General features: G+C 39.2%; 1 protein-coding gene across 1 annotated transcript in view; it reads right to left on the bottom strand.

The window, feature by feature from the left end:
* Positions 1 to 9,528: 9,528 nt before the first annotated feature.
* Positions 9,529 to 16,863, bottom strand: part of DDIAS (DNA damage induced apoptosis suppressor) — a 28,515-nt gene continuing 21,180 nt past the window's right edge. The window contains exons 3-5 of the mRNA XM_055119707.1: positions 15,143 to 15,304; positions 13,513 to 13,630; positions 9,529 to 12,253 (exon numbers count right to left, since the gene is read on the bottom strand). Of these exons, the coding sequence (XP_054975682.1) occupies positions 9,695 to 12,253; positions 13,513 to 13,630; positions 15,143 to 15,304 (2,839 nt within the window). The 3' untranslated portion in view covers positions 9,529 to 9,694. The remainder of the gene's footprint in view (positions 12,254 to 13,512; positions 13,631 to 15,142; positions 15,305 to 16,863) is intronic.

The following is a 16,863-nucleotide window of genomic DNA, read 5'->3' as shown; positions in this document are numbered from 1 at the left end:
CACTCATGATCAACCAGGGCTCGAAGCTTGACATTACACGATTCCCTGAGTGCCACCAGGAGTGATTCCTAAGCATAGAACCAGGAACAATCCCTGAGTGCTGCCACATGTGATCAAAAAAAATAAAAATAAAAAACCAAACCAACCCAAAAAAAACCCCCAAAACACCAACTCATGGTGAAAGGCTGGAGTAAGGGATTTCAAGTCATCAATCAGAAATGCAGGCGCAGCTACATTCATATCTGATAAGCTTAGCTTTTAGCTACACAGGATAAAACAAGGATGTACACTATATAGCACTGCAGCACTGTTGTTCATGGATTTTCTCGAAGTGGGCACCAGTAACGTATTCATTGTGAGACTGTTGTTATTGTTTTTGGCATATCAAATACACCATGGGTAGCTTGCAAGGCTCTGCCATGTGGGCAGGGCTCTCCGAGAGGGACAGAGGAATTGAACCCACTTACTAACAAGCAATCTTCTGTAAGAAATATCTAAAAGATACTGATAAAAAACCAAAAATAGTAGATCTCAACACACTACTTACATTGATGAACAGATTATCTTTTCCAGACAACAAGGGAACAAAGCTTTGATAAAATGAAGTAACTGACCAGACAGACCTAACAGACTTTTAGAGAAACTGTCATCTCAAAAGAAATGAATACACATATTTTCATGTGCACATAAAATATGCTCAAGGACAGACCACATGTTGGGATAAAAAACAAACTTCAATAAATATATGATAGAGGCCAGAGATAGTACAGCAGTCAAGGCATTTGCATTGCATGCAGCTGACCCGGGTTGCACCCCTGGGACCACATAAGATTCCCTCATACCTTACCAGGAGTGATCCCTGAGTAACAGAGCCAGGAGTAAGCTCTGAGCACTAGTGGCTGTGGCTCCAAATTCCAAAATACATATATATATGTATATATATACATATATATGAAAATAAAATTCATGTCCTTTTAATATCTTTTCTTACCATAATGGTATGAAGCTAGAAATGGACTATAAAAATAGAAATGGAAAAGTGCAAATATGTGAAGATTAAACAAAATACTCCTGAACAATTGGATAAATATAAGGAGAAATAATTTTTTTTCTGGAGAGCCAGGGAGAAAATCCATGGACCGGAGTGCATGCTTTGATTGCAGGAGACCCTAATGTGGTTTGATTTACATCATTGCATGGTCCCCCAAGCACTGCTGAGAGCAATTCATGAGCACAGAGCTAGGAGCAGCTCCAGGAAATACCTGCTGATGCTGCCCAACAAAAACAAAACAAAAATTTATCTGGAGAACAATGAAAATGAAAAGATGAATCATGGCCACTTAGCAAAACTGTTATAAAGAGGAAAGTTCATGATCAAAATAAAAAAATAAACCAAATGGAAAAAAATCTTAAATAGCTTACGTTAAAATCTGAAGGAATCAGAAAGAAAACAAAGAGGGTTGGAGGATAGGACAGCAAGTAAGGGGCTGCCTTGTATGAGGCCTTGTATCTAACTCTGGTTAGATCCTTGATACCACAAATGGTCTCCTGAGCCCCTCGAGGAGTTATCCTTGAGCACAGAGCCAGGAGTAAGTCTTAAACACAGCCAGGTGTGGTCCAGAACCATGATCCCCACCCCTGCCAAGAAAATATCAGTGTAAGGAAACAATAAAAGAAAATATAAATGAAGTAGAAAAGATCTACAAAAATCAACAAAACCTAGAGCTGAGTTGAAATAATAATAATAATAATAATAATAATAAAAAGATTAACTAGGCTCACTTTAAAAAGGGATGAGAAAAAATACTTATTAAGAATCATAACTGAGGTGGAATTATATTCCGTGGAAATGTAAATGAGATTATTATGAATACTTATTCTGCAAATAAATAGATGTTACTTAAAATATGCAATCTAGAAGAAATGGACTCAGTTTTGGAATCATACAGCCTTTTAAAACTAAACCAGATAGCTTAAACAGACTGACCACAAATACAGAAATTAAAAAAGAAATAAAAATTTTCCTCAAAAAAACTCTGTACCCAGCTCCAGATGGTTTCATTAGTGAATTCTGCCAAACTTTCCCAAAGAATATGATGCCAAAACTTCTTAAAATCTTTCAAAATTTTTAAAGAGTGAATGCCCCAAAATTTTATAAGACCAAAAATTATTCTAATCCCAAAACCATGCAGACTGATACACACACACACACACATACACACACACACACACACACACACACACACACACTCACTCTCAAACAAAGCCTATGGAGTGATATATTTGATAAACACAGATGCCAAAATCTCCAACAAAATTTTGATGATTTAGGTACAGTAATATATCAAAGGGCTGGAGCAATAGCGCAGTGGGTAGGACATTCGCCTTGCATGCGGCCGACCCGAGTTCAATTCCTCTGCCCCTCTCGAAGAGCCCAGCAAGCTACTGAGAGTATCTTGCCCGCACGGCAGAGTCTGGCAAGCTACCCGTGGTGTATTTGATAGGCCAAAAACAGTAACAAATCTCACAATGGAGACGTTACTGTTGTGTGCTTGAGCAAATTGATGAGCAACAAGATGACAGTGATACAGTGAATATATCAAAACAATTATACATCATGACTAGGTGGAATTTCAAGGATACAAAGATTGTTCAGAATATAGTCAATTAATATACGACACCACAGTAATAAAAATAACGATCACATCAGCCTATATTAAAAAGCATTTAGCATCCATGTCTGATATATTTTGATAAATTTGTAATAAATATTTATGATAAAAGACATCAACAAATCTACAATTACTACATAATGAAAGAAATAGAAGACACTAAGAAATGAAAAAAAAAAGCATCCACATTCCTGGATTAGAAGAGTTAATATTGTTAAAATGTTAATGTTACTTAAAGCAAACTAAAGATCCAAAAATATTCCTATAAAAATCCCAATGGCTTCTTTCAAGAAAATAAAGCAAACAATTCTAAAATTTTACAGAAAAACTTGGGAATTCAAATTAAAAAGAATGAGAAAAAAGAAAAATGAACACTTACTCTCCCTGATAAAAGTATGCTTCAGGCTAGGGAGATAGTATAGGGGGTAAGGAACTTACCTTGCCTGCAAATTGTGCCCAGTTTGGTCCCCAGGACCATCCGGTCCCCTAAACTCTTCCAGGAGTGATTCCTGAGTGCAGAGCAAGGAGTTGAGCACCACCTAGTGAGGCCCAATAACCGAAATCAACCAAATAAAAAAGTTGACAGGCAGGCATGGGCGAGGGGTTGAGGGTAGAGAGGGAATTATGGAAACACTAATGGAGGGAAGCTGACACTGGTGGTGGGATTGTTATTGAAATATTATATGCCTACTCAACTATCAACGACTTTGTAAATCAGTTTTTTAATAATTGAAAAAAAATGGTGGTGAAAGAACTGGACTGCCAAATAAAAACCAAAGGTGGGGGTGAGAGCCCCAAACAATACCTCCTCCAAAATGAAATGAACTATTTAGCTACAGACACAAAAAATTACTCAGAAATGGATTGACTCTACAGGTAGTACAGGGGTTGAAGCATTTATTCTGCAAGTGGCTGGTCCCAGTTCTATGCCCTGCACCATGTAGTTCCTTAAACACTTTTAGCTATAGCCTTGGAGGGCCCTGAGCACTGCCAGGGTCGCTTGGGGTATTCTAATACCACAGAGCCCCAGCAGCACTGCACACTCAGTCTCTGGAAGGTTGGCCAAGAGTCACTCGGAGTGGATCTCAGACCTCCTCAGCACCACTTGGGAGCTGCCTTGCCCACAGGATTCAGGTCTAATAGATTTGGTTACAAGTTCTGAAACTATAAAGAAATAGGTGATATACTTTATCAACTATTTAGGATGTCAACCTCAGATGCATTTGGAGGGAAATTGGGAATTTCAACTCCAATGACCAGGGAAACAAAAGCAAGAAAATACAGAGTCTTTTTTTTTTTTTAATTTATTTATTTTTAATTAGAGAATCACCGTGAGGGTACAGTTACAGATTTATACACTTTTGTGCTTATACTTCCCTCATACAAAGTTTGGAACCCATCCCTTCACCAGTGCCCATTCTCCACCACCCGTGAACCCAGTGTCCCTCCCACCCTCCCCAATCCCATCTCCCCCCCACCCCACCCTGCCACTGTGGCAAGGCATTCCCTTCTGTTTTCTCTCTCTAATTAGCTGTTGTGGTTTGCTTTAAATAAAGGTGTTGAGTGGCCGCTGTGCTCAGTCTCTAGCCCTCATTCAGCCCGCAACTCCCTTCCCCCACATGGCCTTCGACTACAATGTAGTTGGTGATCGCTTCTCTGAGTTGACCTTTCCCCAGAACGTGAGGCCAGCCTCGAAGCCATGGAGTCAACCTCCTGGTACTTATTTCTACAGTTCTTGGGTGTTAGTCTCCCACTCTGTTATTCTATATACCATAGATGAGTGCAATCTTTCTATGTCTGTCTCTCTCTTTCTGACTCATTTCACTCAGCATGAAACTTTTCATGCCCATCCACTTGACTACAAAATTCTTGACCTCCTTTTTTCTAACAGCTGCATAGTATTCCATTGTATAGATGTACCAAAGTTTCCTCAACCAGTCATCCGTTCTGGGGCATTCGGGTTTTTTCCAGATTCTGGCTATTGTAAACAGTGCTGCGATGAACATACATGTGCAGATGTTGTTTCGATTGTACTTTTTTGCCTCTCTGGGATATATTCCCAGCAGTGGTATTGCTGGGTCAAATGGGAATTCAATATCTAATTTTTTGAGAGTCGTCCATATTGTTTTCCAGAAGGGCTGAACCAGTCGGCATTCCCACCAGCAGTGAAGAAGGGTCCCTTTCTCCCCACATCCTCTCCAACAGCGGTTGCTTTTGTTCTTTTGGATGTGTGCTAGTCTCTGAAAATACAGAGTCTTAAAAGAGCTTTTACACAGTCAAAGAAACTAAATCAAAAACAAAAAGGCAACTTGCTGATTGGGAACGGATATGAGCATATCTTATATCTGACAAAGGGTTGATATCCAAAATATAAACTCAACCATGAGAAGGTACAAAGCCTAATAAAAAAATAGGTAACAGATTTGCATACACCCTTTCCCAAAGAAGATACTCAGATGGCCATCAAGCATGTGGGAAAAAAATTTAGCTTAATTTTTTAAAATTTATTTTTAATTAGTGAATCACCGTGAGGGTACAGTTACAGATTTACTCATCTTTGTGCTCTTGTTTCCCTTATACAAAGTTCGAGAACCCATCCCTTCACCAGTGCCCATTCTCCACCACCAGTAAACCCAGCATCCCTCCTACCCTCCCCAATCCCATCTCCCCCCACCCCACCCCACCACTGTGGCAGGGTATTCCCTTTTGTTCTCTCTAATTAGGTGTTTGGGTTTGCAATAAAGGTGTTGAGTGGCCACTGTGTTCAGTCTCTAGTCTACATTCAGCCCGCATCACCCTTTCCCCGCATGCCTCTGACCGCATTATACTTGGTGATCCCTTCTCTGAGTTGCCCTCTCCCCAGAATGTGAGGCCAGCCTCCAAGCCATGGAGTCAACCTCCTGGTACTTATTTCTACTAGTCTTGGGTGTTAGTCTCCTACTCTGTTATTCTATATTCCACAGATGAGTGCAATCTTTCTATGTCTGTCTCTCTCTTTCTGGCTCATTTCACTTAGCATGATACTTTCCATGCCAATCCACTTATATGCAAAATTCATGATTTCCTTTTTTCTAACAGCTGCATAGTATTCTATTGTATAGATGTACCAAAGTTTCTTCAACCAGTCATCTATTCTAAGGCACTCGGGTTTTTTCCAGATTCTGGCTATTGTAAACAGTAAATTTAGCTTGATTTTTGAGGAATGAGAATGAAAATAAAAAGCACAATGAGAGGCTGGCTTTGAGCTGCATATGCAGATGCTCACCAGTGATTTCAAGGTATCCTTCTACCCTGAGCCCCCTAGGCTGACCCAACAGTAACTATGTACATTAAAATCATAAGTTAGCGCCCTTTGGACCCTGCTGTGGAGCGAGCATGATGGAAGAGCCCAAGGAAGCGCCCTTGGACTCCAAGCAGCCCACTGAACTAATTCCGGCATGGGACCAGAGACCCCACGGCGCGCTGAAACAGTGGGAACCGGGCATCCCCCAATTCTTTTAACCTGTCTCTCTCTCTCAACTCCTCCCTCCTGAGCACAGCGCAGGGTCCGCGGTTTTCCTGAGCGCAAAATGGAGACGCCGAGCCTCTCTCTAGGTTTCTCCATCTTATGAGCACCATAAAAGGGTAAAAGTTTGTAGTGATGTTATTTCTGGTTGTACTTTCCCTGGACTTTATACAGAAACCCAAAACTGCGCGACCTAATGTCATCTTAGCATCAGCAATATGTAATGGTTCCTTTTTAATGGGTCGGACTTTTGTGGGAGATCCTAACAAGAATAGTAAGTCTGTTGCTGAAATATTGAAGGCAATCAAAGTGGTAGCCATCTCTCTAGACTGAACTAAGCTATATCCCCACGCCGGCTGAGAAGAAATTTTCTTTTCTCGGGAAGAAACGCGGCGTGTCGTCAACTACAGTGTGATGTCCATTAAGCAAACAGACCTGGTGGCGTGGGAATGGGATATAAGGGGAAAAATTATGTACATGGAACAGTGGGACGCTGGTGGAATCTCGAGCCGGAGCCGATACCAGCGCAAGACCTTCGGTTCCAGAAACTGCTTGCAGACACTCTACTAGTCTATCAACTAAGCCAGAGCCCCACGCCTGCTGATGACGGGAAATAACCATCCTTTTCGGTTTTTTTTCCCTTGTCAGGCAGCGTGGCGATTACTAAACAGGCGTGAACTCGGTGGCGCGGGGCAAGGGGGAAAAAGAAAAGTTATGTAACAAACTGCGGGACTTAATATCTCTATATTCTTAGCAGTGGAGAACTATCAAATGCCTCTTTGGCAATAGGACTGCTTTTCTTTTTTGGGGGAAACCCCAACAACGGTAGTGAGTTGTGTGTTGAAACATGGAATGTAATCGAGATAAGGCGTAAACGAAGTGAAACTTATCATGTACAAGGGTGGGGACTGGGGAGGTGGGAGGGGGCGGCAGGTATACTGGGGGGGTTGGTGATGGAAGATGGGCACTGGTGAAGGGAAGGGTGTTTGAGAATTGTATAACCGACATAATCCTGAGAACTATGTAACCCTCCACATGGTGATTCAATAAAATTAAAAAAAATAATAAATAAAAAAATAAAATAAAGGAGAACAAAGAAAAAAATCATAAGTTAGCACTATTTTGAACAAGTGATCCAGAGTATAATATCTATTTTGTTTTTTGGGTCACACCAGTGGTGCTCAAGTATACAGGGCTCTGGGGATTGAACCTGGATTGGCCACATGTAAAACAAACGTCCTACCTGCTTACTATCTGGACCCACCATAAATTTTATTTTTTTAAAAAGGCAAATAAACAGTTTAGTATTGTTATAGAGGGTAAACCATGTGCTTGGAATTCTTGTGGATGTTGTGTAATATTAGTACAGCAACCACCATAGGTCTTCTGTAACAGCTCAAGTAGGCAGAGAAGGCTGGCAGGAAGGCCGGCAGCAAGGTTGGAAACAGGTGGAGAAAAGGAGGCCTTTCTATAAAAGTGACCTGGCCTTAGATACATTATGGACTCCTGCCTTTTCATTGTTTCTGCTGCTTGGTTACACCCTATAAGAGATTTGCTGGAACAACCAATTGTTTCATATGCAAATGATGTGGGATGACTGCAGGACCATCAGACTGCACATAAGTGATATGTGAAATGTCTGCTGACCTTATGTAAATAAGGTTCGATGGATGATCAGTCCTATCATATATGTAAGAGTATATGAACTTTAGAGAAGCTGGTCTCTATCTTCTCTTTCTAGTACCTCCCTACTCGTTTCCTGAGTAACATCAATTGAGAGAATAAATTATTTTATTTTCTTGAGAATGAATTTCTTGAGGATGTTATCTTTCTTATATCCCGAGGGTGCCAGGAGTCACTCCTGAGACAGGAGTAAATCCTGAACACCACTGGTGTAGCCTCCAGACTAAACCAAACAAAAAAGGTTGTAGATTACCAACTAAAAGAAAATCAGCCTGACCACAATATAACATAGTATTCTGGTATATATGCATAATCAGTCATCTAATTGGTGCCTGTGTGTGTGTATATAATGTATATATATATGTGTTTGTCATAATTTTTTTTTTGCTTTTTAGGTCACACTTGGCAATGCACAGGGGTCACTCCTGGCTCTGCACTCAGGAATTACCCCTGGCGGTGCTCAGAGGACCATGTGGGATGCTGGGAATCGAACCTAGGTCGGCCGAGTACAAGGCAAATCCTCTACCCGCTGTGCTATAACACCAGCCCGATTGTCATAATTTTAAGAAAATCAAAACGAATAATGCTGATGCAGAAAATTATGTGCATGAGTTTTTTCTTTTAGATAAAGTTAGTCTATGTCTAATGTTTTCCTTGGTAAACATTCTGGTGAAATAATTTATAACTTACTTTGTATTTGATTCCTCCGCCCCTCTTGGAGAGCCCGGTAAGCTACCGAGAGTATCGAGCCTGCGTGGCAGAGCCTGGCAAGCTACCCGTGTGTATTGGATATGCCAAAACCAGTAACAATAAGTCTCTCTTTTTTTCCCCCCCCCACCCCCCCTAACAATAAGTCTCTTAATGAGAGACATTACTGGTGCCCGCTCGAACAAATCGAGCAATGGGATGACAGTGACAGTTGTATTATACAAGATAGCAGTAGCTTACTTATAGCTAGGTTTTAAAGTTCATATATAAAAACCCACGTCACTACATCTTTTAAAAAATGATGTAAGGCATAAGGCATTTTTATAATAAAAGGTATATGTACCACAGCAGTTGGCTTAATATGTGGAAATATTTTCTGATTTTAGTGATAGCACAGTGGTTGGGCGTTCGCCTTTCACGCAGCCGACCTGAGTTCAATTCCTCCACCCCTCTCAGAGAGCCCGGCAAGTTACTGAGAGTATCTTGCCCGCACGGCAGAGCCTGGCAAGCTACCCGTGCATATTGGATATGCCAAAAACAGTAACAATAAGTCTCTCAATGAGAGACATTACTGGTGCCCGCTCAAACAAATCGATGAGTAACGGGATGACAGTGACAGTGACAGTTATCAATTAAGCTAGATTTGGGGGCAAAGATATAGTACGGGGGTTAAGGTGCTTGCCACTCATGCAGTTGACTCCAGTTCCAACCCTGTGATTGCACAGGGTCCTCTGAGCACCCTAGCAGTGATCTCTGAGCACAGAGCCAGTAGTAAGCCCTGAGCACTGCTGCCAGGTATGATAACCAAACCAAAACGAACTAAACAAGACTAAGTTTTGGTTTACAAAAGCTTTATTCTGAAATGTACATATTAATTTAGCAAATATTTTTCATAAGCAAAATATATTAAAGTACATTCTTCAACAATGTAAGATAAAGTGCCAAACTGTAACAGAACAACAAAGGGAAAAACAAAGGCTTTACATCAGTTTAAAAGGTATAACAGAACCATTTTTCTATTCTTATTCCTGCTAAAAAAGGGGAAAGAATGCTTTCCATACTACTGGAAAAAGTTTTCAAACTATATACCTTTACAAGTTAGCAACTAGTTTCAGGTGATATTTCATTAAAACAATTCAGGAGACCAAGCACTGTTCGTTTCAGGAACTGAAAGAAGCCACTTTTCTGAATATGGAAGACAACAGCTGACTTCTAAACAAGCATCATGCCCCAAAACGGACTCCCTGGAAATCCTGCCTGCACTTGTTACGATACGTGTCTTCTGTTTGGTAACCAGTGCTTTAGTGACAGTTTTTAAATTTAACTCCCTCTTAATTAAACCTTTTTTAGTTCTTTGTTTAACGTATTTTAGTTTCTTCACTGGTAACTCTTTTTGATTAGAATTACAGGAAGTAAGACATCTCTTACCCAAGACTTGGAATCCAAACATTTCTGAAGGAAATACTTTTTTTGTGGAAGGAGGGACACATTCATCAATGTCAATTTCAAGACACCCAGTAATAGGACAGTTGTTGAAAACCTCTGTTTGTATAAGAGCACTTTTGGATTTCTGCTTAGGTGTTAAAATACCTTTTGGACAGCTAGGGATGGCCTGCTGTATGTAATTTTCGGAGGAAATATTTGTTTTTCTATAGTTAGTATCAAGACCTGTAAAAAAATTAGGTAATATTTTGGAAGTTCCTTTCCTTCCTTGAATTCTTGTTCGGTGGAATCCTGCAAGTGGAGTAGACTGTGAACATGGAACAAAATCTTGACAATCTTCAAAATCATATTCTGAATCTGAATGAAAGTAAGGTGGAGAAAAGCATGTTCTTGAGTACAAAGAGGCAGACTTGTTTTCCAAGGATTTTTGTGAAGATTGACTGACATTTTCAGAAAGTGGCTTCGGTAAAAATTCAGATTCCATATGACTATCTGACAAAGACTTTCCCCACTGCCACAAAATATCCTGTGATTGTTTTGTAATTTCTGTTGCCACGTCTGTTTCTTTGTTATTATCATCAAAGAGATCAGCAGAAGCATTGTAGCTACCTTCATGACCAGAACAGTTCTGTGTTAAGTTAGGGCTGGTATGTTCACAAGGCATTTCCTTCAAGGTATTTGTACTCCTATTCGAACTACTGCAAAGATCTTCTAAAGGATAGGTAAGTTTCCTACAAATTGTAAAATTATCACCTTGGTTCTTTAGCCACTTTAAGTTGCAAACGTCAGAAACATCACTATATCTCTTAGAGTACAAAGTTGACAAGTTCTCACTCATTTCTAAAAGTGGTATTTCTTCATGTTCGTTAAAATATCGAATATTGAGAGAAGTACGGTCATTCTCTGAAGTACTGTGTATATGTGAAATTTCAGCTCTATGTGGTGGAATTTTGATATATTTAGGAGTATTTGTTGTTCTTAAATCTTCTGAAGATGAAAACATAGCTGACAAATAAGGATTTGGTAAAAAACAGTTGGATATATCTCTTCTTATACTACCTTTAGAGACAGTCTCTGCTGTGTTATCTGGTGGTGATTCTATTTGAATACCGGGACTTGGATTTGTTTCACAGTAAGAAAGGTTGTTATCTTTCCTAGAATTTGCTTTGACTGTTGCTTGTGACAACCTTAAAGAGATAGGTGGTGTATGCAAGGCTCTAGTGTTCTTGGGTGTCATGGACGATCTGCTATAGTGTGCATGTAATTTATCAATGTCATTGTCTAGGTTACAATTCCCACTTCTGGCATCAGGTTGGGAGGTAGCAATCTCACTTTCAACAGCTGCCAGAAACTTGTCTAGACTTTCAGAGAATGGCAGCTCATCCCAAATTTCAGAGTTACAATTCTGGAAACCCTGAGCTATCTTTTCTAGTCTGAAGGATGAAGGTGTACAACAGCTAGATCTTCCCTGAAAATTAAGGTGGGTATCTACATCACGATGCGGGTGAGCTGTTCGCTCAAGTGGGGAATATCTAATTTTAATTTCGTTTGCTCTGTGGAAGGACTTTGTGTTTCTTGTCTCCGGGCAATCTTGTACTTTCAAAGGAAACAACTGAGAATTGTTAACTTCAGTTTCATGACTGCTTTGAACTGCTCTTGACTGAACAGATTGTAACTCTGGTGCTTCATCCAACTTTTGTGTTAAACCCTTCTTATCCATGTATGAAATAAGGCTCCATGAGCCCTGAATGACACTAGAATGGCTATCAGAATTAGTGAGCTTTGCAAAGGAGGGACACTTTCTGTCCTTGTGATGAGTTCCAATAGCCTTGCATGGTTCAGAAGCCAGAAAACCATCACCATCACCATCACCATCATCATCATCTGCTAGTTGTGAATTAATGGAAATGAGTTCCAGTGAGAGTTGCCAGGATCTTGAAAATATCTTTCTACTATGGTACCCAGAAAGACAAGAACTTTTGTCAGAGCCATTTATGTTGCTGAGATCACTATCTGAGTGTTCTAAAGCAAGGAGGTAGCTATTATATGCCTGAGAATCACAATGATGCTTCTTGAAATCCAAAAGTTGACAGAAGTAGTGAAAGACTGTGAAACCTTGAACTCCTGGGTCTGGAAGAAGAATCTGACAAGCTACAAGTGCTTGAACTTCTTTATTTTGGTCAAAGAACTGTTTTCTGAAGTTATTGGAGTCTGAACTGTGCCCATAATGGTTTTTAAAATTCTGTGAAAGAAGTAAATAGATTTAATAGAAATAAAATTTTCTTAGCCTCTGACTGTAAACCATGTAAAATTATAGTCCAATTCTCATTACTTCAATTCTGCAGTAGCAAACTTTTTGTAATAGTATAAATTCCCGTGGAAGCAATAGTAAGAGATATAATCCATGGAATAAAGAAACTTGTCCTCAATTTCTGGTTCTAATAGCATTTACTAGTGTTGGGACTTTAGAAAATTTCTGAGTTATAGTTTTCTTATTTTTAATAATAAAGATAAAATTGAAGGATTATTTCATTAGCACTAAAATATGGAAAACAGTCGTATTTGCAAATAACTACTGCTGATTAAATGGCAGCTATTATATTTCTCAACCCCCCCCCCACCAAATTTTAAGGGAATGAATTTAAGGGAATGTCTAAATAAAAGAAGAAAACAGCCAAATATTTTAATAAAGAAAAGGTCTGCAGCTCCTGGTTTCACCTTCCGTTTGAGTTTTTCTGTTGTAGAGAGCTATATTTCCCCTTTGAAAATCCTCTTTCTAGTATAGAGTTTCCATACACTCTCTTCAGGGTTACTGAGAGAGAATGCTTCAGAGGTACTGCATGAAAGACTCCTATATTAACAGAACAGTGACTGGCAAGTCACTTTTCTGAATAAGACTGCCCTACCTACCCCTGTCCTTAGAGTTCTAATTGATACATTTCCTTCAAGGGTGGCTCTTTCATTCTTTTTTTTTTACAGATGATAAAACTGAAGATCTAGAGGGTTTTGTTGTTATTATTGTCTTTTGTTTTTTGACACATCCAGCTGCGTTCAGGGCTTACTCTAGGCTCTGCACCAGGGTTCACTCTTGGTGAGCTCAGGTCACTATAAAGGGTGCTGGGGATTGAACTTGGCTCAGGTGTGTACAAGGCAAGGACCTTACCTATTGTACGGTTGCTTTGGACCCTGAGAACGAACTTGATAAATATTTTACAACACAATCTGAACAAAGTTTGGAGAGTAACATAAAACAGCAAATATCAAAACCTAGTACTTCTGAATTATGATCAACTTAGATTTTCTAGGTTTTGATAGCATTTGAACTAGGCTCTTCTGACATTTAAGATCACCTAAGATCAATGTTTACAGTTTAAAGTGCTTATGTAGGCCCTCACATTTATGACTTCTAAATATCCTATTTAGAAATTCAAATATAAACATTGTATTGCATTACTATGGCAATACTAACAGAATTCTAAAGAGAAAACTAATCTCAATTACCGTCACTCCAAAAATAAAGCTTCGTCCAACAAAGGAAGTTTCAACTGCTTTAGTCAGCAGGTTCTGAATTGCAGTCCTGTTCAGAGTTTCTGGAATTCCATCAGAGTCCTGTAGGTAACTTGATTGAAAAGAAAAACACGAATAGATAAATTATGAAATTTGACTTGCAATAAAAGTTAAAGGTACAGTAAATTTGAAAATGTAGCCAGAATCTTTTGAGTGGCACAGAGGAAAAAAAAAAAGCTTAGGAACTAGCATTTTGTTCACTTGGGTTTTCCATCACTGAGAAAAACAAAAATAAATGTTAGTGTGAAAAAGTGGATGTCTGCCTAGTAATCAGACCTATGGTGTTGGGAGCAGTGGTGAAATCCCCATCCCTTTTCAAAGCAGAGGAATTCTTTCCTGGCTCCCGTACCCTGCCTCTGACTCCTCTGTTCCTTTCATCAAACCAGTCTCTCATCCACAAGGCCATGGAAATTTCAACTGAAAAAGTTCAAATTACACCAAGTGAGAGAAATGACAAAATTCAACTTCTAACGGGCAAGTATTCCCTCAAATAGCTTCTTCTGACTTAAGGGGCCCTGGACAATATTGAATATTACCAAACTTATACAGATAAATCTCTTCTTGAAATAATTTTTCTTCTTTTTTTTGGGGGGGGGGTCACACCCAGCAATGCTCAGGGGTTACGGGTTACTCTTGGTTCTACACTCAGAAGTTACTCTTGGTGGTGCTTGGGGGACCATATGGGATGCCGGGGATTGAACCCAGGTCGGCTGCATGCAAGGCAAATGCCCTACCTGCTGTATTATCGCTCTGGCTCCGATTTTACTTTCTCATTCTATATTTCTCTCACTTGGATTAGAATTTTATGAGTTAAATAACTACAGCTTAGTTTGATTAACAGCAGCCTGGTTTAACCTATTACAAAGAGTATTCCAGATATAAATATCTATCTCTTACATGTTTAATTTTAAAGGAATTAATGATCTGAGAGTCCTTTTTACTGTGTATTACCTTAAAAATGTTTATCTTCATGATGAATCTGGAAAGTAGTATCTACTGGATGAAATGAGTCAGTGGGAAAGGGACATTCACAGAATGATCTCACTCGTACGTAGGATATAAAGAAACACAGTAGGGGAATAACTAATGCAAGATGGCAATAAAAATAAAAAGCAAGACAACTGGTCCTTATTAGGAAGCTTGCCACAGTGGGGTGTAGTAGGTCAGGGAAGGGAGCACTAAGACAATGATAGAGGGAAGTGGTCTCTCTGGACAAGGTCTGCACACTGAAAGGAGGTAAAGTGACATGCATGATCCCTATTATTGTCAGGATTGTAAACCACTGTGCCTAATAGGAAAAAGAAAAAAAGACAACTGTCATAGAGGCAGGCTGAGGAGGGTGAAGGAAACTGGGGATACTGGTGGAGCGAAGTGGACATTAGTGAAGAGACTGGTGTTCTGGTGTTCGAACGTTGTACACCTGAAACTTAACATGAATAATTTTACTACTTCGCAATTCATAGTGATTCAATAACAATTAAAAACGAAACAAAACATGCATCTTTAAATTCTACTGATATATCAGGGCAACAGTTAGGAGAAAGAATGCTTTAAATACTCTTACCTATGCAAACCAGTAGCTGTAAGACCAAAAAATGTGTCTAAGCAGCTTCCAAATACCGTAATGTCAAATAATCTGTTTGATTCTGCAACTTTTAAAGGAAGTTTATATCTGTACCTGACATTTTCAATTTCACCAACAGAGCCACATTTTAGACAATTAGACCTGAAAAAAATGGGGAAAAAGTTATAGAAATGTTGAATAAATTTTTTATATAAAAAATAAAGTAAAAAACTATAAATAATATTTTGTGTGCAAGTATTTTCATAAACATATCCTAAAAGTATTTAAGACCAACATCTTGAATTTTTCTATCCATAAGAGCTGCCTTTACTGATTTAAATTAAATAACATATTCATGACATTATGATTGGAATTAAAATTCTGCATCATGGCACCAGGGCAGAAAATGAAGGCAAATGCCTGTAAGCCTGTGGGCTGAGGAAAGTGAAGTCACCATTAACAGATGGAGGTATAAAACAGTCTAGGATTAGGGTTATGAAGAGGTTAGCACCATACCATCATATATTGTGTTCTCAACCATATAAATTTAACTTTGGCCAAAAGTTTTTTGTTAAAAACTACAAGTCAAATGTAATTCCACTATCATGCAGTTGTCAGGTCGTGGGATAGTTTCTAAAACCCTTAAATCTCTGTTAACTAAAATTCAGAATTAAACAAGGATAAAAGTAAACAAAAATGATCTAGTATCAGATCCTGCCAAATCCATTTCCTTCATAACTGTGTCACATATTATTGCAGTCACTGCTCCTTAACATTTTCTTCCTTTCCAGTTGTTTGTAATGTTTCCTAATTTTAATACCCATCTTTTATGTTCCTAATTTAGCAGGCTGACCACTTAAAGTATGTTATAGTTAATCCCAAGATTTTTCTCCTCCCTCATATTGCTAAAGATTAAGCTTAAGGAGTGGCAAAATGCAAACAAAAATGGTCCTAGTTGGGGCCAGAGAGATAGGAGAGTAAGGAGTAAGGTATAGAGCTTGTTTGAAGGCATCCGGACCCGGGTTCAAACACTGGCACCCATTTGGTCCACTGAGCCTTGCCAGAAGCAATATCTGAGTATAGAGCCAGAAGTAAGCCCTGAGCATAGCTGGGTGTGGCCTCCCAACCCAACCCAACCCAACCAAACCAAACCAAACCAAACCAAACCAAACCAAACCAAACCAAACCAAAATAACCCCCAAAACCAAACCAAAACAAAAACCAAAAAGAAGTGGTCATAATAGTTGTAAATTTGGTTGCTGCCAGAGCGCCACTAGGGGGAGCCTGAAATCCATGCTCCCAAGAAGCTTTGGCAATGGTTAATTCTACATATTAAAAATTGAGGACATGAGGAAATGAGGATACATCCCCTTCTCATGCACTGTCAAAATGGCAATTCTTCTCAAAGCATTATACAGATTCAATGCAGTCCCTATAAGGATACCCATGGCATTTTTCAAAGAAATAGATCAAACAAACATTCCTGAAATTCATATGAACAACCCCCACCCCCCACCCCCCACGAAGAGCTTGGGAAAAATAAGATGGGAGGCATCACTTTCCCCAACTTCAAGCTGTACTACAAAGTGGTAGTAATTAAAACAGCATGGTATTGGAATAAAGACAGACTTGCAGACCAATGGAACAGAGTTGAATAATTAAAACATGGTAGTAATTAAAACAGCATGGTATTGGAATAAAGACAGACTTGCAGACCAATG

The sequence above is a fragment of the Sorex araneus genome, chromosome X, assembly GCF_027595985.1.
Source record: "Sorex araneus isolate mSorAra2 chromosome X, mSorAra2.pri, whole genome shotgun sequence".
Lineage (NCBI taxonomy): Eukaryota > Metazoa > Chordata > Mammalia > Eulipotyphla > Soricidae > Sorex > Sorex araneus.
This window is presented reverse-complemented; position numbering and strand designations above follow the sequence as displayed.